Here is a 25,822-nt window from a genome sequence, read left to right as displayed (position 1 = left end):
CAAATTTATTTCCAAAATGCTACAATTGTATTACAATGTAAAGTGAAGACAAAAAAAAAAAATATGGTCAATACTTGTATTGACAATCCATAGACTTCAGATGGAAAGGGCTTTCAGTCACAATATTTCCTCACCATAACTTTCTTGGTGTTTGATATCTATTATACATATACCCATTGTACAGTGCTATGGAATTTGCTGAGAGGGAGGATATTATATACTGATTCTACCAGAAGTTTTTTTTGTTTAACATTTTTTTTCTACTAATGTATTTTGTTTAGGCCAAAACAAAGTTGGAAAAATTGTACAAGTCAGCAATTTTTCCACTTGTCAACAACTATGGCTTCAAATTTGCAATTCCCTGCTCAGTATAAAACGTTATTTGTTTAATGAATAAATCTCATTGGATTCTTTTGGCATTGGTTACATTAAGGCATTAAATGAATACTCCAGCAGATGTCTGCTATTCTCAGCTTCTTACAGTCCATTTACTGCCTCAAACAGAACCCCTAAACCCCCCCCCCTCTCCCCCCGCCCCCCAAAGATATATCTTTGAATGACGGTTTCACTTATTGAATAAAAGAAGAGCTGTATAGGGCCGCCAGTGCTAGGTCCAAGCAGGACCCCCATTTTGGGAGTAAGGATCCTTAAGGGGATAAGGATGTATCTGAGGACGAGTTCCCAATGTATGCTAGTAGGTGCCTATTACTGTGGTTAGGAAAACATAGCATCATATATCCATCACATGTTAAATAACTTTGCAGCAAAAAAATTTAGAATGAGGTCTATGCTTTGGATGACTTTGTACAAAGAGAAGTGAAACATCCCACTCTGTATGAGCGGCAGCCAGAAAATGCCTACATAAACACTAAAAGATTAAAAAAAACTGTGTGTGTATATATATCGGGTATGACAACCATAACGTTGTCATGGGCCCGGCGGTCCTGGGGGGCCCGGACTGCTCTAGTAGTGTGAGCCCCATATTCCTTATGTGCACAGATATATATATATAGCAAATTTCGCTATATATCTGTGCACTGAGGGCCCCCTACCTGTACATTGCAGAGGGGGGCCCAGCAGCACACTCTGTCCTCCTTCCAGCTCCTCTCTTTCTAACTCTCCTGCGGCCGCCAGAGTGTTGCCACGGGTTACCATGGCAACGCTCCGCACAGCACGCAGGCCGGTCTCGCGAAAGTTCGTCAGAAAGGAGCTGGAAAGGAAGACAGTGTGCTGCTGGGCCCCCCTCTGCAATGTAACGCGGCTGGCTTTTTCCACCGGACCACCAGGGAATGCGATCCCCCCCCTCCCTGGCAAGGTAAGAACCATAGGCGTGCGCAGCCTATTGCATTAGGGTGTGCACCCTAAAGCACAAACACACGCCGCATGTGTATGTGTGTGTACATATATATATATATATATATATATATACACACACACACACTGCTGTGTGTGTGTTGTTAGTGTGCTGTGTGTAAGGGTGCTGCTGTGTGTGTGTGTATGTGTGAGGGTGCTGTTAGTGTGCTGTGTGGGTGAGGGTGTTTGTGTGTGTTTGTGAGGGTGCTGTTTGGGTGTGAGGGTGTGTGTGTTTGTTAGGGTCCTTTTAGTGTGCTGTGTGTATGAGGGTGCTGTTTGTGTGATGTGTGTGGGTGTCGTGTATTTGTGAGGGTGCTGTGAGGGTGCTGTGTGTGAGGGTGTTGTGTGTTTGTGAGAGTGGGGTTATTGTACTGTGTGTGTGAGCGTGCTGTGTGTGGGTGCTGTATGTGTACTGTATGTGTGTGGGTGCTGTGTGTGTGCTGCTTGTGTGAGGGTGCTGTATTTCTGTAGGTGCTGTTTGTGTGTGGGTGCTATATGTGTGTATGTTCTGTATGTTTGGAGGGATTGTGGAGGTGGGGGCAGATTAGTAAATATCCCCCCTCCTTTCGTACCTTATGTAGGGAGGGGGGATCCTTGCTGCCATGTGCCATCCCTGGTGGTCCAGTAGAGAGTTAACTCTAGCCTGCAGGGCTAGAGTTAACTCTCGCGAGATCTGAGCGTTGCCATGGCAACGCTAAGATATCGCGAGAGGAACCTGGCGGAGCTGCTGTCTGGAGTTCCCCGGGTCCTCTCCTGCCTCCCTCCATGCTGCTGTGGGCCGGTGAGGTAGATCTTTGATCTCCCCGCCGGCCCATGGAGGCTTAGAGCAGAGCCGGCACTCAGATAGCGCTGGTTCTGTGTGAGCCGACAGGGGAGAATAAAGTGTGGGAACTCTCCCAAGATCCCCCCCCCCCCCAAAAAAAAAATAACATACACTCCAATGTGTGTGTGTATATATATATATATATATATATATATATATATATATATATATATATGTGTGCACACACACACACTGACACGCATACTCAGACACACACACATTCAGACACACACACATTCACAGACACATACACTGACACACACACATTCACAGACACCCATACATACATTCACAGACACACATTCAGACACATACACTGACACATATACACACACATTCAGACACATATACACACACACATTCACAGACACACAAATTATTATTTTTTAATTAAAAAATGTCCACCCAGCCTCCCTACCTGGAGTGCTGGCGTGGACTTGTCCCTGGGGTCCAGTGGGTCGGGCGCCTGCCTTCAACCCAAGCCGCCGCGAGGGAGCTGTGTGTTCTCTGCTCCCTCTAACCGCGCGGGCTGTCTGCTGTAGCTGGGAGCCGGACATGACGTCATATTCCGGCTCCCGGCATCAGCAAACGGCGCGTGGCGAGAGGAAGCAGAGAGCACACAGCTCCCTCGCCGCGGCTGAGATGAAGACAGGCGCCCGACCGGCGGGTTTGTACGCCTCACCTCTTGCCCCCCCATGACAGGGGGAGGAAGGGGGGCATTTGGGGGCGCTGAGTGCCTGCAGGAATGGTGTCCTTGCTCATAAAAAGTGCAGGAACTCTGTTCCTGCAGGACTTAATCCATAGGCGTGCCGCGGGGATTAGGGTGTGCCCAGGCACACCCGGCACACCCCGTGCGCACGCCTATGGTAAGAACCAGGGTATGGGGAATAAAATTTAAATTTCAAATATACACAATTTTTTTAAAAATACTCCTCTCCCCTCTACTTTACACAAACACTGCATCCTTACAAGCACACACACACACTACATTCACTACACACACACACACATACTACATTCACTAAACACACTCTGCACTACACACACACACACTACATTCACTAAACACACACTACATTCACTAAACACACTCTGCACTACACACACACTTCATTTACTAAACACACTCTGCACTACACACACACACACTACATTCACTAAACACACACTACATTCACTAAACACACACACTACATTCACTAAACACACACACTACATTCACTAAACACACACACTACATTCACTAAACACACACACTACATTCACTAAACACACACACTACATTCACTAAACACACACACACTACATTCACTAAACACACACACTACATTCACTAAACACACTCACTACATTCACTAAACACACTCTGCACTACACACACACCTTATTTACTAAACACACGCTGCACTACACACACACACACTACATTCACTAAACACACTTCATTTACTAAGCACACTCTGCACTACACACACTACATTCACTAAATGCACTCTGCACTACACACACACACTTCATTTAATAAACACACGCTGCATTACACACACTACATTCACTAAACACACACACACACACACACTACATTCACTAAACACACACTACATTCACTAAACACACTCTGCACTACACACACTGCATTCACTAAACACACTCTGCACCACACACACACTACATTCACTAAACACACTCTGCACTACACACACTACATTCACTAAACACACTCTGCACTACACACACACTACATTCACTAAACACACTCTGCACTACACACACACTACATTCACTAAACACACTCTGCACTACACACACACTACATTCACTAAACACACTCTGCACTACACACACTAAATTCACTAAACACACTGCACTACACACACACTAAATTCACTAAACACACTGCACTGCACACACTACATTCACTAAACACTGCACTACACACACACTACATTCACTACACACACTACATTCACTAAACACACTGCACTACACACACTACATTCACTAAACACACTGCACTACACACACACTACATTCACTAAACACACTCTGCACTACACACACATACTCTCCACTACACACACTCACTACATTCACTAAACACACTCTGCACTACACACACACACACTACATTCACTAAACACACTCTGCACTACACACACACTACATTCACTAAACGCACTCTGCACTACACACACTAAACGCACTCTGCACTACACACACACACACTACATTCACTAAACACACTCTGCACTACATTCACTAAACGCACACACTACATTCACTAAACACACTCTGCACTACACACACACTACACACACACACTACATTCACTAAACGCACTCTGCACTACACACACACACTACACACACTAAACGCACTCTGCACTACACACACACACACACTACATTCACTAAACACACTCTGCACTACACACACACTACATTCACTAAACACACACACACTACATTCACTAAACGCACACTACATTCACTAAACACACTCTGCACTACACACACACTAAATTCACTAAACACTCTGCACTACACACACACTACATTCACTAAACACACTCTGTACTACACACACACACTACATTCACTAAACACTGCACTACACACACTACATTCACTAAACACACTCTGCACTACACACTCACTACATTCACTAAACACACTCTGCACTACACACTCACTACATTCACTAAACACACTCTGCACTACACACACACTACATTCACTAAACACACTCTGCACTACACACACTACATTCACTAAACACACCTGCACTACGCACACTAAACACACTCTGCACTACACACACACTACATTCACTAAACACACCTGCACTACGCACACTAAACACACTCTGCACTACACACCCACTACACACACTCACACTACATTCACTAAACACACTCTGCACTACACACACTACATTCTCTAAACAGACTCTGCACTACACACACTACACACACACACTACATTCACTATACACACGTTGCACTCACTACAAACACTGCATTCACTAAACACACTCTGCATTCACCACAATCACACTACATTCACAAACAATTTTTGCATTCAACACAATGAAACTACATTCACCATACACATTTTGCATTCACTACAAATACACTACATTTACTAAACACACTTTGCACTCACTACAAACACTGCATTCACTATACACACACTCTGCATTCACCACAATCACACTACATTCACATACACATTTTGCATTCACCACAATCACACTACATTCACCATACAAATTTTGCATTCACCACAATCACACTACATTCACCATACACATTTTGCATTCACTACAATCACACTACACAAACTATACAAATGCTGCACTCACTACAATCACTATACATAATTTGCACTCGCTGCAAACACACTACATTCACTATACACATATTGCATTCACCACAATCACACCACATGCACTACACACACTTTGCAATCACTACAAACACACTACATCCACTACAAAAATACACACTGCATTCACTGTACACACACTACATCCACTACAAAAACACACACTCTCCATTCACTGTACACACACTACATCCACTACAAAAACACACTCTCCATTCACTGTACACACCTACATTCAAATTGATGCTTTTGTCATTGATGCAAATTATTGAAAACAATAGTTGACGTTTCAGTCCTTTTTTCAAAACTGGTCCACAACTATTGTTTTCATGAACTTGCATCAATTTGAATTGTAAATCCTACGAGAGCGCTCATCTGGGAACTTTTATATCTGTGGCTGGAGTTTTGCACAGAGGTACTGAAAAGATTGTGGGAGCTGGTGTGCAGGCCATACAAGGGCTTATATATAATTTTTTTTCACAAAACACCTAATATACATAAACACTGCAATTCAAATCCTTAAAATGGCTTCATACATCCTATATGTGTGATGTATTATACACCATGTATCACATTAATTTACTCTTAACCATCTCAGTGACAGATATTTTTCTAGCCTGTTGCTTTGAAATGTGTTTGCAACACTATTACTCAAAAGTCTAAATTACATATCCAGAATTACCAACATAGAATCTTCATATCTAGTCATTATATATATATTAAAGTTAGACTGTAAGTTAAACTGTAAATTGGGTGCAAATCCTGCAACATGGATACATTTTAAATTCACAAGTGAAAAACATAGATGGATAGTTTTGTGTGTGTGTGTGTATATATATATATATATATATATATATATATATATATATTATGATTTATAAAATGCCAACAAGTTCTGTAGCACTGTACAATGGGTGGACTAACACATACGTATTTGTAACCAGACAAGTTTGACACACAGGAACAGAGGGATCGAGGGCCGTGCTCATTGAGCTTACATTCTAGAGGGAGTGGGGTATAGTGACACAAATGGTAAGGGTAGGGTAGAAAAGTAGGTTGCTAGGATAGTAGATACCGTATATACTCGAGTATAAGCCGAGTTTTTCAGCCCATTTTTTGGGCTGAAAAACCCCAACTCGGCTTATACTCGAGTAAAGGTCTGTATTATGGCAATTTGCATTGCCATAATACAGACTGGGGGGAGAGGGGGGCTGGCAGAGCTGTAACTTACCTGTTCTGCAGCTCCTGTCAGCTCTCTCCTCCTCCGCGCCGTCCGTTCAGCACCTCGGTCAGCTCCCAGTGTAAAAAGCGGCTCTCGCGAGACTTACAGTGTGAGCTGATAGAAGGAGCTGCACGGACGGCGCGAAGGAGGAGAGAGCTGCAGAACAGGTAAGTTACAGCTCTGCCAGCCCCCCTCTCCCCCCCACTGAACTGCCACTGGACCACCAGGGAAGGAGAGCCCCCCTCCCTGCCATGTATCAAGCAGGGAGGGGGGACGAAAAATAAATAAAAATATAAATAAAATAAGAAATAATAATAAAAAATAATAATAATAAAAAAAAAATAATAATAAAAAAGGGGGTATAAGGACCACTGTGGGGGGGGGGTATAAGGACCACTGTGGGGGGGGGTATAAGGACCACTGTGGGGGGGGGGTATAAGGACCACTGTGGGAGGGGGGGGGTATAAGGACCACTGTGGGAGGGGGGGGGTATAAGGACCACTATGGGAGGGAGGGGGTGGGATAAGGACCACTATGGGAGGGAGGGGGGTATAAGGACCGCTATGGGAGGGAGGGGGGGGATAAGGACCGCTATGGGAGGGAGGGGGGGGATAAGGACCGCTATGGGAGGGAGGGGGGGGATAAGGACCACTATGGGAGGGAGGGGGGGGATAAGGACCACTATGGGAGGGAGGGGGGGGATAAGGACCACTATGGGAGGGAGGGGGGGGGTAAGGACCACTATGGAAGGGAGGGGGGATAAGGACCACTATCGGAGGGAGGGGGGTGGGATAAGGAACACTATGGGAGGGAGGGGGGATAAGGAACACTATGGGAGGGAGGGGGGATAAGGACCACTATGGGAGGGAGGGGGGGGATAAGGACCGCTATGGGAGGGAGGGGGGGGATAAGGACCACTATGGGAGGGAGGGGGGGGATAAGGACCACTATGGGAGGGAGGGGGGGGATAAGGACCACTATGGGAGGGAGGGGGGGGGATAAGGACCACTATGGGAGGGAGGGGGGGGGTAAGGACCACTATCGGAGGGAGGGGGGTGGGATAAGGAACACTATGGGAGGGAGGGGGGATAAGGAACACTATGGGAGGGAGGGGGGATAAGGACCACTATGGGAGGGAGGGGGGGATAAGGACCACTATGGGAGGGAGGGAGGGGGGGATAAGGACCACTATGGGAGGGAGGGAGGGGGGGATAAGGACCACTATGGGAGGGAGGGAGGGGGGGATAAGGACCACTATGGGAGGGAGGGAGGGGGGGATAAGGACCACTATGGGAGGGAGGGAGGGGGGGATAAGGACCACTAGGGGAGGGGAGGGGGAAGTAAGGACCACTAGGGGAGGGGAGCGGGAAGTAAGGACCACTAGGGGAGGGGAGAGTCAGGACCACTGGGGGAGGGGGGTGAAGGAACACGGGGGTGGGGAGGTAAGGACCCACTGAGGGAGGAGGAGGGGAGGTCAGGACATATGGGGGGGGGGGGGGCAAATATCCTTGCACCGGCCCTGCACACACTGCATTCATACACTGCATTCATACACACACTGCACTCACACACACTGCATTCATACACACACACACACACTGCATTCATACACACGCTGCACTCATACACACACACACGCTGCACTCATATGCACACACTGCATTCATTATACACACACACTGTAAATAAATATTCAATTAATATATTTTTTTTAGGATCTAATTTTATTTAGAAATTTACCAGTAGCTGCTGCATTTCCCACCCTAGTCTTATACTCGGGTCAATAAGTTTTCCCAGTTTTTTGGGGAAAAATTAGGGGCCTCGGCTTATATTCGGGTCGGCTTATACTCGAGTATATACGGTATATAAAATTATGACATTTTACATTGTGTTTTTTTGTAGTCTCTAAAATGTTCAAAACTGTGAAGCAAGCTATATTCTCTTCAGGACTTCAGTCACCAAAATGCACTTCAGTGGTAAATGAGGTAGGTTTCCTACAGTATATTTCCATTTTGAATGTGTTGAATTTTGCAAGGGAGCAGTGATGGACAAATCTGTGCCACTATACGTACATATCTGTTTAGTCGTTTAAAATGACCACCATGGATTGCAGTCCAGAACACTCCATCCGTGAGCAGGAATAAATGCAAATGGGAAAGTATAACATCAGGGCAGTGCAGGCTGTACTATGAAAGAGGTCCAGGCCATGTTCGTGGTTCTGCTCATGGTACACTGACACTATGTAATATGGTCATAAAGATATAAATATCACCCTAAGCAGAATGCATTGTGGTATGCAGTGGACTGGTCCTGATCAGGTTGTAGTGGCACTGGCAGCTACCTTTTCTCCCATCCTGAGCAGCAACACTGGAAAGAAGGAATATCAGATGACTTCCTCCCACAGCTCTAAGAAAGCCATTTAGGAGTGAACACAGCCTGCAGCCAACAGCATAGTGTCATCCCCAATGGACCCACAGAAAGCTTCCCCCCCACCCGCCCACCCTGTGCCAACAATGTGCAGGGGTGGCTAAAACAAAGCTGTATTTAAATATTTATTAAAGTGTGCATCTGTCTGTCTATCTGGCTCTGTGTGTTTGGATATCTGGTAATTAGTATATGTGCTATGTGTGGGTCTGGGAGCTTGTGTTGGAGGGTTAAGTTTGTTTTATTTAGGGGCCATCCATGGGGCTGGTGGTGTCCCAATCAGAGATCAGCCAGTATCGTACCCTTTTTTAATTCTGTTGTTGTTCAAAGCAGTACTATGTCTCTATAAATGCATGTAAAAAAACATTAATGCTGGCAGTATGTTTGAAAAGAGAGGGCATATTTTAGGCCTTACCTTCATAGGCACTGTTAATCTTTCACTAAATGTACACAGTTTATATAAAAAGGTCATTTCAAATGAACTCTGATACGCATCATAACCTTGAATTATGGTTCTAACCTCAGAAAAAGTGTCTAGTTTTTAAACTGAAGCATGAGTGCAAAAGCCGATTTCAGAAATGTTTTCCTTTTTTTTATATAAATTCTTTATTTTTTCTGTGCGAGAAAGATTACAGGCATTTATGAAGTGCCACAACAGCACGCATAGATTAAGTAATAAACATTTAGATAGGCACTTGGTATCTGCACATTTTTAGTTATTATGTTGAAGCAGGCTTGACACAATTTTTAAGTATATAGCGAGAAGATGACACGTTAAACATGTGTCAGTAAACAATAGTAAAACAATAGGCCAAGCTCTAAAAACTCTAGCTGACCGCATGGAAGTGAGGAACCAAAGTGAGAATCCAGGGTGAGTCTGCATGTTAAGGTATAGTGTATAAATGGTAGCTTAAGCTTAAGCAACAGTATAATGTTATTGGACACATTTCTAGTTTAGTGACTGGGGTTCAGACTATTCATGGCTGTCCTGTTTTATTGTACTATAGATTCTACCTTCAGTGTGGGTTAGTTGGACATGTGAATGGTGAAATAAACTAGCTTAGCAACATGCTTATAAGATACGAGTTGGGAGGGAGTAATTGTTAGGCCATCAAGCAGGTCAGTATTAAGGCCAGTATGTGACCGGCTATCTGGAGACATGGCTAGTGGGAGTACTAAAATAGTTATAGTCATTAGAATAATCTAACTGAGCCTATTCTGCATATGGGTGTTGAAAATAAATTAAGTGGACACATCAAATGAACATAGCAAATTAAATGAAAAGGTACGGTTGTACTTGGCGCTCAGCCATTTAAGTCCCATACTGTGAGCGAACTGATAGCTGGAACGCGGGCAGCTGTAACTCGTCATCTGATGCCCTTGGTGTGTTTCAGTAGATAGTCCGTTTGATAGCCCGGTTTGTAGGCTCCCCAGCTTGGTTGATTGCAGCTGTTGTGTTGTAGGTGAGCTGCTACCTCCCGTTCCCAATCCTGGGGGACTTTATGTCTCATGTTGCCGCTTGCTGGCAGAGCTCTAGGCGCCTCAATCTTCCTGTTCGGGAGGGAGCAAGCAGGTTTGGGTGTCTGGTTGGGACTGCGTCTCCGGTGCCGTGCTGTTCGCCTGTGTCGCGGCTTTTGCAGCGGTGTGAGTCCCTTCGTAGATTTAACAGGAACCGGAGGGGCAGCTAGCGGCATAGCAGTATGGTGCTCAGTACAGCCTCCTTGCTGGGTTCGGCGGACGGCCAGGGGTATACTGGGGCAACCCTCTTGCTTCGGGCTTTTTGTGGGGTCAGCACCATATTGCCACGGACCCGGGGGCATGTAGAGGCCGGGTCTCTCCCTGGTGGGGTAGATTTGAAGGCTGCGTTGCAGTGCCCAGGCCTCCGCCTGTATGGGAGATGCGTTGGGGCTTTGCCCTTCGGGGCCCGCGGCCCGGATGGGGTTGTGAAAGGAGTAGCAGTCTGTGTTTTCGGGTTTTTGCCCAAGGGCTTCCCTGGACCTCTCCAGCTGTCACTCCCTTGATGTCTCTGTGTGCTCTCACTTGCCTGCATTCGTGTCCTTGCAGCAGCTTGGCGCGCTTCCACCTTTGCCCAGAAGTTTGCAAACAGTTTGTTCAGGCGAGTATCTAGTGGTGTGCAGGTGGAGTGTTGGGACTCTGGTGCCGCGTGGTTCTCATCAGGCTGTGCGTCCGCCATTTTAGTGCAGCTATCGGTCTGCTGGATTAGTGTACGGTTTAGGCTGTTGCCATCTATTGCTTTCCGTGTAGGCTCACTGGTGTCGATTATTGGGGCCGCGATAACCCCCACCGGTCCAAAGGGGGGGGGGGGTAAGCCCAATACTTCGGGTGCTGCATGCTTTGGTTGGATGGGAGAGCGGCCGTCTCTCCTCTAACCTGCGTAGTGTAGGCCCCGAGTCTCTGAACCGGTAGCCCAGTGGGCTTTCCGAGTGTGTGAGGTATCCACCCGTTCCTCAGCATTTGGGTTGCAAGGTGAGGTAAGTAAGGGTTCAGGATTGAGCGGGGATCCCTCGTTTTTGCCGAAAATCGGGTCCAGGCTCGGGAGCTCACAGATATTGTGTCTGTTCAGCTCCCCGGTCAGGCTCCGCCCCTCAGAAATGTTTTCCTTTTAACCACTGAATATCAAGAAATAACACAAACATTGTGACACGCAGAACCAATTAACAGACTTGTTTGCAAAATATGACTACTGCATCAAACATACAAAATATCACATTTAATGTAAAATAATTAAAACAGTATTTATTTAACTTTAGGGACACTGTTTTACATTTAGAAATCCTTTTTATACACCTATATTTTTAATTTGTGTGAGGGACAAATAAGGCCGTATAGGGAGTGTACAAAGAGTAGCATAGTATAGGAAGAGAGAAGTCGGTTGAGGTGTGCCGGGACCGACGACGCGGTAGGCCTGTAATAAAAGAGGGCAAAAATAGATACATGCCAGAACGTAGAACAATCAACAACTGATAAGAAAAAAATTCATTGCATAGTCAATTGGTAAATGCCTGTTGAAGATCTTGTACGGAATGTGGTACGTATGGGGAATATGCTGAGAACTTCCATTGACCTAGAGATAAAATATACGGGCCAATATGAACTAGTTTGAAGCCGTGGATGCCACCCTATCCTAGAGGGGGTGACCAGAATAGTTGGACGGATTGAAACTAGCCTCAAGATCAATGAACTATAGAATAGCATGTATTTTGTAGTTGTGGCGACTGGTCCCTGTAGTGATATCTGTGGTTGTGAGGCTTGGTTACAAAGAGAGAGTAAATAGGTACCCAGAACTTTAACCGGCACTCTTAATTATGCAAGGGGAAGTAAGGTATATTAACCTGTTGACCATCTTGGGTAGACTTGGTGTGGGGTAGAGAAAGTAAATAATAGTCTCCTTGTTGGAATAGGTGAGGCTTCCTGAGACAATGCTGCATAACATTATACATGAAAAGGAGCCTCCAAAGGATAAGAAGGCACTAACACATATGTACCGCGAGCGTTTGAAAGATCCAGACATGAAAGATGATGACCAGGAGTGAACAAGGCGGGCAGACTCTGAAACGCAGGGAACGGCAGCGGCTATGGTAGAGACCATAGGCTGAGCCATGTGCAATGCCCGGTGGAGCCACAGGAGAGATCGTATGAGATGGTGCAGGAAGTCGGGCTGGGACTTAGCCAGAGCGGCTGAACCCAATTATTCAAACTACAAACCGAAACCGCCCCATAGACGACAGTAGCGAAAACAAACGGGGGCGAACATCGGAGAAGTAAGAACGACTTGGGCCTCCTCCAGCAACAGCGCTATCCGTGGAGACAGACAGTGACACGGACAGTTCAGATGTCTGAAAGGCTGCCCGGGGAAGGAATAAGTCGACTCCTAAGAACCGCAGCGAACCGAGAAAGAGGATACGAAAAGGAACCAGGATACGAAAAGGAGGTAGGAGTAGCCGAATCTTAGAGTGACGGGGTACCAGACCTAGCCGGAGAGCAGGGCAGGAGAAGTATTATGCCACCGCCTGGTAGCATAGACATAGCTAATGCTGAAAAGGCGAATTAAAACTAGATTTGCTGACAGGTGAGGCCCTGCTAGATGCCTAGTGGCGTGAGAGGCTCTATCTAAGTGTTGGCACGAGGGGGTAACATGGCCACTAAATGTTGTGGCGGGGTGTTGGCCTCTCGGTGACAGTTAAACATAAGATAGAATGGGAGTGCCACAATGCGAGGCAACTAACTATGATTTGGCTTGAGGAGCATAGGAGTATTAGGATGGGTGTTGGTCTCGCGGGACCACTTTCCTAAGGCACCAGAAGAAGCCAGGGGGAAATTACAACTAGTGGACACCTAGGACCCTGACAGCCAGCCAAAGCTAAATAAGAGGGGAGGGTAGCGAGTGAGAGAGAGGACGTACCTGAGGAACGTGGAACAAAACATTGGGGTGGTGCAGGAAAATAATGTAGCACGAGGTGTATGGCGGGTATACGCGGCCCAGCCAAGCAGGGAAATGAAAACTCAAAAGAAGAACGCGGGTCAGACTTTGCGACGGGACCGAAAAACCTTGGAAGAAAGCGGTACGTAAACGGTTTGAGCAATGTACCCATCCAAATATAAAATAGCTTATGATGTGAAAAATGCCAGCTGCATATAAAAACAAATCAGAAACCGGCTGTATATATTCTCAGCAATTCGACCGCATAGGTCTACAGAGATATAAGTACACAGTGTAATTTGAAAACCAACCATACTGGGTTGATTGCCAGAATAGCTAAACACGTAGATGTAGGTTCAGTTTTTTTTGGGGGGGGGGGGTTTCTAAGTGTTTCTGGGACACAGATGTCTAATCTACTACTACTAGGGATCATATCGCTTTAACCCTAAAAGTGAGCTCCCATCGAACTTGCAATGGAGAAACACTAATACCAGTGCTGGGGTAAACAAAATAGTGTAATTAGAATGAGAAGCCGCAGTAACAGCTGCTGACACAACATTGGTGTACTGTGGTATATTCCCTGAATCAGGAATCCACATTAGCTATCTCGAACCTAAAATGGCAACGTTTTGTTAATTCACCAGTTAACTATTTAGCGAATCACTCCCCATTTACTTATTTGTGCGAGGCTGAAGCAAGGTAACATTTGTGGTCACATTGTGACTGCGGCGGCCTTCTACTACGACCGTGGCCTTGTAGGCACTAATTGCTTATACCTAGCAGTGTCCAACAAGTAATTAGGACTTTTATGTGGTGTCTAAGCAAGATTACAGAGAACTGAGAAAAGGCTCCTGTTTTATTTGAGGCATTCATAACAAAAATACAGGTATCACACAAATGCACAGTTTGTTTTCTGTGAGGTAAGTGTTGCAAAAAAACTGGGAAACAATTTCAAAGTAGAGTAGTTTCCGAAGGAAGCCACAATAATGGTACTGCTTATTACTCAACTGTTACAATGGGTTCATGTATCAACACATGTCTATAAAAAGATAGCACTAAAAAGGACCAGGCATGTTATTTAAAAGTGTGAGCAGAGAAAAACAAAAAACGGCTGTAGCTGTAGGGATTAAACTGAGGGACAGGCATCCCTCCATGATTACACCATGTAAGAAATCAGCTCTGGCTACCCTGTATGGAGTCACCACACACTGCGGTTGACACCATGACCACATGCAGACAAAAAACTGCACAAAAGCCCTATCCGGCCATAGGGCTTTCGTGCAGAAAATCAAACAAAGCCGGCAAAACAGCGGGCCTTTGAGTGAAAAACAGGCGAACGCTAGATAGCCATGAAATCCCTGGAAAGAGATTAATGCGAAACCATCCACGCAACAGGAACGTGGGAAAGAAACTCCCGAACGGTGAGCCCAACACGTTCGAGAGTTTGCAAAGAAAACTACAAGAGGAAATTAAAAAACACATGAAAGGAACGGAGGGAGGATAGACCCAAACCGGGAGGACGCTGTGGGAACGGAGACCGTGGCGTGACGGTAGGGTAAGTAACTCACGAATCAGAAGACTCGTCTTGGACGGACAGCCAACTGTAGCAGAGCCCAGAAAGGACCGCTGACGAAGGAAACAGCGGGGGAACAGCAGGCCAGGTAAGGAAAAACCACGAGGGACCAGGTAAGGGAGGAGATGGCGACCGGAAATAGCGACATGCGAGTCGCTAAAGCACGTACGGGATGGAGGAAGGTAAGTAGTGGGTTTAAATAGGGTAACATGCCCCTCTCACAACTGCATGCCAAGCCTTTGCATTTATAAAAAAAAGTACTGGAATTTTCTTCTAGTATGAAAGGAAACTATAATAAACCCCAAAAGTTGGATTATTGGGATGATCTGTAGTGAAGCAGATGACTGACTATTACCTGGTTAAACCACCTTTTGCTCTAAGTCTAGAGTGAAGAGAAAAGGTTGTATATGAGATTATTTGGCCTTGGTGAATATTTAAAATGCTTTTGAAGAAACTTGTCAACCCTGGAGCCACACAAGTTTGGTGTTTTGTATGAGGCTAGGACTAGTGTTGCGTATGGACATGGTATCAGTGGAAACAGGATTATTTACTAAACAGTGAATTGGAATTGAATTTGAAATTCAAGGTAACAATAGGAAACATTCTCTAAATTTGATTTCAGTTAGACTACTGTGGTCTTAAATTTGAAATTCCTTTTTAATCCTCTTTGAAGTCTCACTTTTAGTAAATTACCCTTTAAACCTTTCAACAGCTCTTTTCTCCATAGACCTAGCACACAATTGCACTGTCTGTGCTTAGGGAGGTTAGCAATTCCTTTGGGACCTGCTTCACATAGAACACAGAATCCCAAAACAACATAAGTGTTATCTTTCTAGTACACAGTTGTTGTTTTGGAGTAAAGTTCTCAAAACTCTCTTCCAAAACAACAACCACCGTGTACTAGAAAGTGGCAGTTAGAAGAAAAACTGTAATATTATTGTTTCATTCTTTTATAATTTGTAGGTGAAATGATGTACAAAATGTAAATTCAAAATGAAGTTCATATTTTAGGCCAAAATAAACTGAAAACATAGCTGATTAATTTTTCCTAAATTTTGAAATTCGTTTTATATTTTGGACAATTCACACTTTTCGGTTAGTAACTGTAAAATTATTCTTGTCAACTAAAATAATTCTCTGATATCAGAAAGAGTCTTTTTATCTTGTCACACGGTTATTTATGTGGTTGCTATGCATGGCTTGTGTTACACATGTGTATTATGTTAAAGGCTTCAGAATATGAAACTCGGGTGTACGAACCTGCAAAATGGGTGAGCACTGGTATAGGAACTCTGAAAGACTGGGACTCTGCCACCGGTTCTGGGTTCATGCGTCTCTTCAGTTATATCCAAGGAAACAATGAAAATAGTAAGTCCATTGTGCATCATATGTAGTTGAATGTATCTTTGTTTTAATCAAAATAATGAATGTGTATGAAATAGGCTTAATCATAAAAAAATTAAGAAAAAATGCATGGACATTTTCACAGTTGTGAAAGTTGATTGTCAAGGTGTTCTCAGCCATTTTCTTAAAAAATAAATAAACATAATTAATTTACTAATCTTATCTCTGGGCTACCTGGATGAAAATTGCTATTGGCAGTGACCATTTGGCAAATTCATTATTCCTGAGTTGCCCATATGAACTTGGTTATCTGCGTTCTAACCTTATTGTTACATCCTGAGTGTTCTTGGTCCAACTATAAGTCTGCAAACAGACCTTTTTTATTTAATATGTTTTACAAACATTGGAATATTTTACAAACATTGCTGTCTTTAGTATATATATATATATATATATTTCTCTTTTAAAATATTTTTATTTTGCATGTTTAATTTTATTTTCCCACCAAAATACACACGCTTTTTGCATGAATGAAGTACTGTAAAATTTCAAGTACACTAAAAACAAAATAGTTATTGTTTGTGATCTAAATTTTGCAACTCACTAACATTTCTTAAACAGGGGAGTTTTTCTAGATGAATTATACTTGTCATAGTTTTGCAATTTACTTGTCACCCCAACAACTCACTCCTTCATATAAGCTAAATAAAATCCGATAGACTTCCTATTAATATGGAAAAGAGTGTGTATAGTGGAGCGCTGATTGAATAAAAATAGATGAGAGTAGGGTGAACAGATAGGAAACCTAACAACCTATATAATATAGAGCAAATACATAAATAAATTAACCCTTCTCTCCTAATAGATCATAGAACTGACCTTACTAGCACACTCAAGATAAGTTAAAAATAATTTATTATAAAATACAGACAAATATAAAAAGAAAACAATAACTATTGCATATAATATGTCTATTACAAATTTCTAAATGAAAGCCATGTAAAAAGTCCAGACCTTATTCGAATGCTCGGTGTCCCAAGTCAGCAAAAATATGCGATGCTGAAAAAAAAAATATCAAATAATAGTCCTCTTTGTAGTACAAATAATGGCTGATGTTGGTGGGAGTCAGACCTCTCCAGATGCGTTTCTCCGCTTCGGCGGCTTTCTCAATGGATGAGGTCTGTATCGTTGTGTTCGCTTATATAGCAATTTGCCGGTACACATTTGATCACGGCAAATTCATAACAAAAATGAGTGTTGCAAAAGTAAACTAACTTCTATGTAACCAAATAGTCGAATAGTATCCAAACATAATAACTCGGAAATGTTATTACTTATTTTGATCGTCACATAACATTACTATACTTTATTTACTTCCGTTACCATAGTAACGCCCGCCTGAGCAGGTTTAAATGTAACTGCCGTTTTCATCTTATTAGACAAAGAACGAAAAATAGGAAATAAATAAATTGCGAAAGAAGTTTATATTAAAACAAGAAATGAGTGTTGCAAAAGTAACTACTATATAACCAAATAGTTGAATTATATCAAAACTTGATAACTCGGAAATTTTACTATTTATTTTGATTGGCATATTAAATTACTATTCTTTATTTACTTCCGTTACCATAGTAACGCCTGCCTGAGCAGGTTTAAATGTAACTGCCGTTTTCATCTTGTTAGAGAATGAAAGATAGGAAATAAATAAATTGCAAAAGATGTTTATATTAGAATAGGGATCTCTCATTAGATCTACTACTTTGCTTATTTGAGTAGAAGTAATTGCTATATTGCAACTTGGATCGATATTAATGATATACAAAATTATTAAGGCAATCTCAAAGTCCTAATGTTAATACTTATACTGGCACTGCTAGGTATGAATTCATTTGAGATTCTAGACCCCAAATTGTATTAGCAATACATAGCATAAAAAGATCTTCATGTATTATTCTTTAAGGACCTTTCTTAAATGGTTCGTAAGAATAGACCACATATTGATTTTTAAAGGGACAAAAAAAATAAATAAATAAAAATTATTATATTTTAAATTTAAAGGGGAAATTCATCCCAAAAAATGGCATAGCTCAAACTCAGCATTTAATCCCTTAGGCTGCAACGTATCTAGTTGATATATCCATTTCATCTCAGTAATGCCCAGTTGTTTGGTGTGGTCTCCTCCTCTCCAGTTTTTATTCACTTTACATATCCCCTTAAAGTTCAAAAGGCTCATATCCGAATTGTGTTGTTGTTTAAAATGGGTTGAAACTGAATGTTGCATATAGCCTTTCTTTATATTCAGCATATGTTCTCTAATTCTAACATACAGTTGCCTCTTTGTTCTTCCTACATACTGGAGCATACTTCCTATTAATGTTTGCTTATTTGTTGTTTATATCCAGAGGAGAAGATTGATATGACAGTGCCTGTGACAACCTTTATTCAGCCAGGGGAAGGACCGGCATGTGAATCCAATCTCACAATTTCATTTTTTGTCCCGTTCGAGCACCAAGATAATCCACCAAAACCAACAGATGAGAGTGTCTTTATTGAAGAACGGCCACAAATGACTGCTTATGTCAGGTAAACACAAGCCAGTGGATGCTTGTCCATAGGGGCACTTGATGCAGCACCCCACCAATTTTTATGTGAGAAAAAATACCTGCCTGTCACTAGTAGTTTTAATAACTCCTACTGCACATTGCCTAGTGTAGGCTAAGCTGCCCTATGTCCACCATCTTCTTTGGAGTAAACAGTGGCTCTGTAGCTGAGACTTGAGACAATCGTGCTGCACTAGTTAAAAAGTTGTACGGTTCCACACTGTAGGACTGGGGCTGTGACTTTGAGGACTGAACTGACTCTGAATTCAATTTGCAATGATTGTTGCTGCTATTAACCATCTTTATCGGCTCTATATTATCTCTGCAGGTTAATCATATTGCCAGATGCAAAAATAATTCTGGAGTCTCTGTGTCCTGGTGCTTTAACCTTGTGTACACGGTGTGCTGAGTGAGTCAGGTTTGGCTGACGTGTTTAACAGCAGCAACATTTACTAGTTGTCATAACAAGAGCACTACTGAACATCAGATCAGAAAAGGAAGCGCTAGAGAGTCAAAGAGAGCTGAAGCATTATACAAAGACATTATACTGCATGGTTATGTGTAATCCCCAACAGTCCCCCTAGTTGTATAGGATAGTTATGGGTATCTCCTTATTTTGACAGCTGTGTGTTTTGTGTATCTCTGTATTTTACTCAGCTCTGCCTGTTGTCTGTAGTCTACCCAGCAATGTGTATTTTATGGGTATTTTTGTGTTGTGCCCAGCTCTGTTTTGTATAGGTATCTCTATTGTACTGGGTTATTTGTGTTGTATCTGTATTGTATCTGGCTCTGCACTTAGTTCTGTGTATTGTATAGATATATCTGTTATAACTAGCTCTAAGTATTGTATGAATAACTTAACATTGCATGGGTCTACCATTAGGGACCGAATACATGAGGTTAAAGGAACACTATAGTGTCAGGAACACAAACACATATTCCTGAAACTATAATGGTGATATAACTATTTAGGTCCCTGGCCTCCTCTGTTTAGAGTAAAAAGGTGATTTTACTCACCTTTTTTCACAGACCGCACTGGTCTCCCACTGCTAACATGCCTCGTAGGAAAGCATTTGGAGGCTATTGCGCATGTGTGGCAGAAAAGGCAGTGTTTACACTAAAAAGCCTGCAGATGCATGCTAAAGACACCAGAACAATAAGCTGTAGTTATTCTGGTGACCTTTAAGTGGAGAGATTCCACAGATCTGAGGATGGTGGCTACAGAGTTAAAGGGTGGAGTGATATTCTGGGGGAGTAGTCTGGCATCCTACCATCATAGCCTCCACTGCACAAGACAGTGCTACAAGACTATCTATTAAATCCCATTTTCTTCTTTCATACCTATTCTACACAAACTAGCTGTATAAGAGTAGTCAACTAGAGGAGATCATTTGTTCTTATTAAAGATTATTGCTTTGTTGTGGTGGCATGTAAGCTGGATAATTTACTTGTATGAGAGAATGCATTATTTTATTAGGTGATTTACTTCTGTTTTAGCAAATCAATAGCTGGTAACTGCAATGAAAAATACTGATCAGAATATCAGTTGTATACTTTAACCCAGGGTTTGAGCTTAAAGGGACACTATAGTCACCTGAACAACTTTAACTTAATGAAGCAGTTTTGGTGTATAGAACATGCCCCTGCAGCCTCACTGCTCAATCCTCTGCCATTTAGGAGTTAAATCCCTTTGTTGATGAACCCTAGTCATACCTCCCTGCATGTGACTTGCACAGCCTTCCATAAACACTTCCTGTAAAGAGAGCCCTATTTAGGCTTTCTTTACTGCAAGTTCTGTTTAATTAAGATTTTCTTATCCCCTGCTATGTTAATAGCTTGCTAGACCCTGCAAGGCCTCCTGTATGTGATTAAAGTTCAATTTAGAGATTGAGATACAATTATTTAAGGTAAATTACATCTCTTTGAAAGTGAAACCAGTTTTTTTCATGCAGGCTCTGTCAATCATAGCCAGGGGAGGTGTGGCTAGGGCTGCATAAACAGAAACAAAGTGATTTAACTCCTCAATGACAGTGAATTGAGCAGGGGGATCATCTATACACTAAAACTGCTTTATTTAGCTAAAGTAATTTAGGTGACTATAGTGTTCCTTTAAAGTAAACATTTATAAACTCTGGCCCCTACCCTGGTCCCAATTTTGATTCTACTCCACTCCCTTACCACTTCCTTACCACCTATCTAGACTTATAGGGGCAGGCATATGCATCTACATACAGACCATGCATAGATAGAGGCACACATTTGCACATCTATAATGCATGCATGTTCCTGTACAGACAGAAGCACAAGTGAATAAGCACAGTGCCAAATTGTCCTGCCCCTCTACTTCCTTTCCTAGTTTAGGGCGTTAATCAGGTGACACTCTCAGCCCATCACTAGATCCCTATTCAGAAAACCGAGATAAAAATAATAAATCTGCCTTTTTCACTCAGTTTTCTGAAGGGGAAATGGTGATAGAGCATCAGCTGACGCTATCAGCAGCACCAAGTTCGAGGCTAGCTGATTGAAGCCTCAGACCAAGAGAGAAATAAATGGGGCAGAGTGATCAGGTGCCATCTTCCATATTTTGGAACACTGTAGGCACAATAATCATTTCATCTCATTTCAGTGTCCCTCCCAGCCCAAACATATCTTTTATTATCCCTCTCCATATTCATGTAGTAGTCCTCCACTGCATTTGTCCGCATCGGGCTAACCAGGCAAATGCGCGATGGCCAATGGCCGAGGCCGACCAGGGAGATCCTTTGTCTCACATCCGACAGGGACCCCAGTGCTATAGTCTCATTAGCTTCGGTTACTGAGACCGTAGCTGCGGGTTACCATGGCAACAGTCTCAATACTGCTGGAGCTCGTGTGAAGCAATGCGCTGGAAGCCAGAATGTCCCCCTCCCTTAGCCAAAGGTAACAAAAGGAATTGGGGGTGGGGGGAGGCTGAATATTTCTCTTCTTTTTTTATTTTTAATTGTTTGATTTTTTTTATTTTAATTAATATTTTTCTCCTGGGCAGTCTGAACCCCGTATGCCCCCTCACACACACAACAGCTCCATAAATATAAACTAAAGCCCCTATATACACAGTCACACACTTACAAAACACTCACAATCAAAGCAGTCTGTTGCCCCCTCCATCCCACTACAGGCTGTATTAATATACACACATTACATAAACATACACATTATACATATCTAAGCACACTACAGCCCCTTGATGCACACACCCTCCAGACACACATTACATCCCATATACAAACAGATACACTACACCTTCTAGACACACAAACATTCACTATAGTCCCTAAACACAAACTACACTGTACACACAAACAACAGCCCTTTGTACATAAACAAGCACATTACAGCCCCTGTACACACACACTACAGCCCCACCATAAACCCACACAATGACCCTATAGACAAACATGCACACTACACCCTCTAGAAACACTACACTCCATAGAAAAATACACACACATGCTTTCTTGCTCTCTCTCTAAAAAAAGCTAGACAGACGTACACACACACAATTTTTACAGCCCCTAGATGCACACACTTTTCAGCCAGTGGAAATACATACACACTACAGTCCCTAGCCACCAATAGTACACAACACACTCTTTTATACACACTACACCACAAACAGTCGCCTCTATACACACGCAATCCTACAATTAGCCTCCAGCTACATTCTGCACGAAAGAGAGCTTCCCCACACATACACAAAGTCCTTTACTGGCCCACTTTTGTCCTCTGGAATGCCTCTTTTAGGGACACCAGAGAAAAGTCACCAGCAAACGCAGAGCTGTGCTGTGTAAAATAAACACAGGGCATTGCTCCCATGTGTGAGCTTTTCATCAAACTAACCTTCTCACTTTGACATGGCACGCCCCTCTCTGTCCCCATCCCCTCCTACTGGGCTGCTCTGCCTTTAAATGCCCGGGCTGAATTTTTTCCCAGTCCAGCCCTGTTTGTCAGTTCTTAAACCTTGCAGTCCCTCTTCATTTTTCAATCAATTATTAACTTCATTGCACCATTCTTAACCCTTTAAGTTCCAAATTCTTTACCTTTTCATTGCCCACTTTTTAATCCTCTTCCCCCATCAATTAGTACTTAACCTATGTAATCCCCTCTCTACCCATCATCCAGTTCTTAACACAAGTCGCCCTTCTCTCCATATATTACTTGACATCAAAAGACCTTCTTCATCCAATAAGTCAATACTTAACCCCTTCCAACTCACCTCACCCATCTATTAATACACATGCGTATACGTGGCAATGGCAGCACTTGCATTAGGATTATTATTATTATTCATTCCTTTCCTGATGCTGGAAGTCCTCATACAGAACGTTAATGAATTAAGTGTAATTTGTAGCATTAATAACAATAAATAGTAGCATTAGTGTTAAAGGATTAGAGTTTGGGCAGGAGCAAGACATTTTAAAGCAACAGCACTGCTGAGGTACTAGTATGACTTGGCTTAACTACCTTCAATGTAAATATATGAAATACATCTTACTATTCTTACTTATTCTCTTCCTTTCAAAGGACGTTTTCAGGGTTTACCAATGCATCAAAGAACAAGGAACAGCTTCTCCAGCTGTCTGAGAGCTTGAAAAAGGATGGGAAACCATTTGATGAAAATACGTACTATTCAGCTGGCTATGATAGTCCATTTAAGCTACTGAACCGACGAAATGAGGTGTGGTTTTTAGCAAAAAGCTAAAAATAGAAGAAATTTCCTAAGAAAATTGACTCACTGAAGGCCTTTAAAAATAACTAATTTGCTACCTAAAGACTGGAACGATTATGCTGTTTTTAGCGCTAATCATTTATTCTATAGTCGATCAATGCTGTGTCAGATGTCTTGACAAATATAATTGTTGCTTAAAACAGAATATACATGTAAACTGACCATTACTTTTTTTCCTCTCCTGATGGATTAACTGAAAACATCCAATTTATGAAATTCATAGAGCGATCAATATGGGATAGTAAGACTCAAGTGACATCCGCGAAAAAAAATGTTAACTTCACTAACCTTGAGCCCTTATGTGTTGTGTTTTGTTTTTTAATGTTGGTGCTTGTGTGGTGTCTGTAAATTTGCCTCAATGTGTTGTATTCATGTTGCATTCATTGTTTTAACTCTCACTACTTTCTTTTTCGTTTCTTACATTATGAGACTATATAACTTCTACTTATAAAGCCATAATAAGTCAATTGTACCTAAATATATTGATAGAAAGATGCTGCAGTTTATTCATACACCTGTAACAAAATATTTACTTGTAAAAATAAGTAACTTTTTCATATTGGTGCTTTGTTACATTGGCACACGACGAACTGTGCCACATTTACATTTTCTCTTTTTTTAGCACAGGTCCTTTCTCTCAAATCCATGTTTCAAATCCATGTTTCCGTGACCAATGTCTAACCCCTGGGCCTTACGTGGCTAACTACGATCGCCCTATGGTTAACCTTGGTCTGACACGGGTGCCTGATTGTAGTTTGTGTCGTATGTTATTTCTGGAGCCTCCTGCGAAATGTGTATCTTGTAGTTCTGCATTGAAATTGTTACTGGCCCAGATTAGCAATCAAGTAAAATTTAAGACGATTTAACTTTTTTAATGAAAATAAATTATGTAATAGGTCAATTAGTTTTATTTATACTTTATGTATTATGTATACACATTGTTGCTTTACTCAATTAAATGCTGCTGTAAAACCAAATTCTGTCTAGATGCACAATATATTTTATTTACATTTTGTATTAAGCATTTCACAAGCTCACAAAATAACATAACAAAAGGTAGAAAGTGAGGAAGCCAAGTAGAAAGTTTGTCAAGGAATAGTGGAGGAAAACCAAGGTGGATGTGGGTTGAAAACACAGAGGACTGAAAAGACGATGTGTTGAACTTCAAAAGACGGAATAGAGAAAAAAAGAGAAGGTAGCAAGGGATGGAAGGAACAATGATCACATTGTCTGGGTTAACTACAAGTCTTCATAGGATAGAGCAGGGGTAGGCAACCTACGGCACTAGTGCCATGCACGGCACTCAAGGTGTCTTTCCACGGCACTCGAGGCTGCTAGAACCAAACACGCTCTGGCCTATCAGGAGTCCCAGTAAAACTTCAGATATCTGCTAATACGAAGAGGTGGTGAAGGACCATCCTCAATTTATGCATGGCAGCACGTAGAGATCACTTCACAGCACATCTGAGATCACTTCCTCCCAGCACTTTTGAATGGGAATCCACACTGTAGTAGAGCAGCCCGCAGCTGGTGTTGCAGCTCCTGTCCTTGACCTTTACCTGGCCAGCCTGGTCCCCACTGGAACCCAGGGAAGACACCCACACTGCTAGATATACACAGAAATGCAGAATAACAGCCCACACACAAACATACACACAATCCCCACAAACGCAACACCACAAACAATCCACACACATGCACACAACCCCACATGCAGGCTCTCACATGCAATACCCCAAACAGCCCCCAGACACTACCAAACACACAATGTGACATATCCATCCACAATTCCACAAGCAGCCCCCATACACAGCCCACATTCATATGTATCATACACGATACCACAAACTACTAATGAACATATACAATTAATAGCTCATATACGCAC

General features: G+C 42.6%; 1 protein-coding gene across 1 annotated transcript; it reads left to right on the top strand.

Annotated features, from left to right (window-relative positions):
• The first annotated feature begins 8,690 nt into the window (after positions 1-8,690).
• On the top strand, positions 8,691-24,835 carry HEBP2 (heme binding protein 2). The gene is made up of 4 exons (XM_063443279.1): positions 8,691-8,769; positions 16,452-16,590; positions 18,969-19,149; positions 23,730-24,835. Exons 1-4 carry the CDS (start codon positions 8,695-8,697, stop codon positions 23,905-23,907), a joined length of 573 nt encoding a protein of 190 aa, XP_063299349.1. The 5' UTR covers positions 8,691-8,694; the 3' UTR covers positions 23,908-24,835.
• The last annotated feature ends 987 nt before the right edge of the window (positions 24,836-25,822 follow it).

Source organism: Pelobates fuscus, chromosome 2 (assembly GCF_036172605.1).
Source record: "Pelobates fuscus isolate aPelFus1 chromosome 2, aPelFus1.pri, whole genome shotgun sequence".
Taxonomy (NCBI): Eukaryota; Metazoa; Chordata; class Amphibia; order Anura; family Pelobatidae; genus Pelobates; species Pelobates fuscus.
The sequence above is the reverse complement of the archived record's forward strand: the minus strand, read 5'-3'. Positions and strand labels throughout refer to the sequence as shown.

Excerpts from the sequence above, each read along its gene's own strand:
- HEBP2 (XM_063443279.1), top strand. The coding sequence starts at position 8,695 with ATGTTCAAAACTGTGAAGCAAGCTATATTCTCTTCAGGACTTCAGTCA. Across the intron at positions 8,770-16,451 it reads GCACTTCAGTGGTAAATGAG|GCTTCAGAATATGAAACTCG; the intron begins GTAGGTTTCCTA and ends ATTATGTTAAAG. Across the intron at positions 19,150-23,729 it reads CAAATGACTGCTTATGTCAG|GACGTTTTCAGGGTTTACCA; the intron begins GTAAACACAAGC and ends TTCCTTTCAAAG.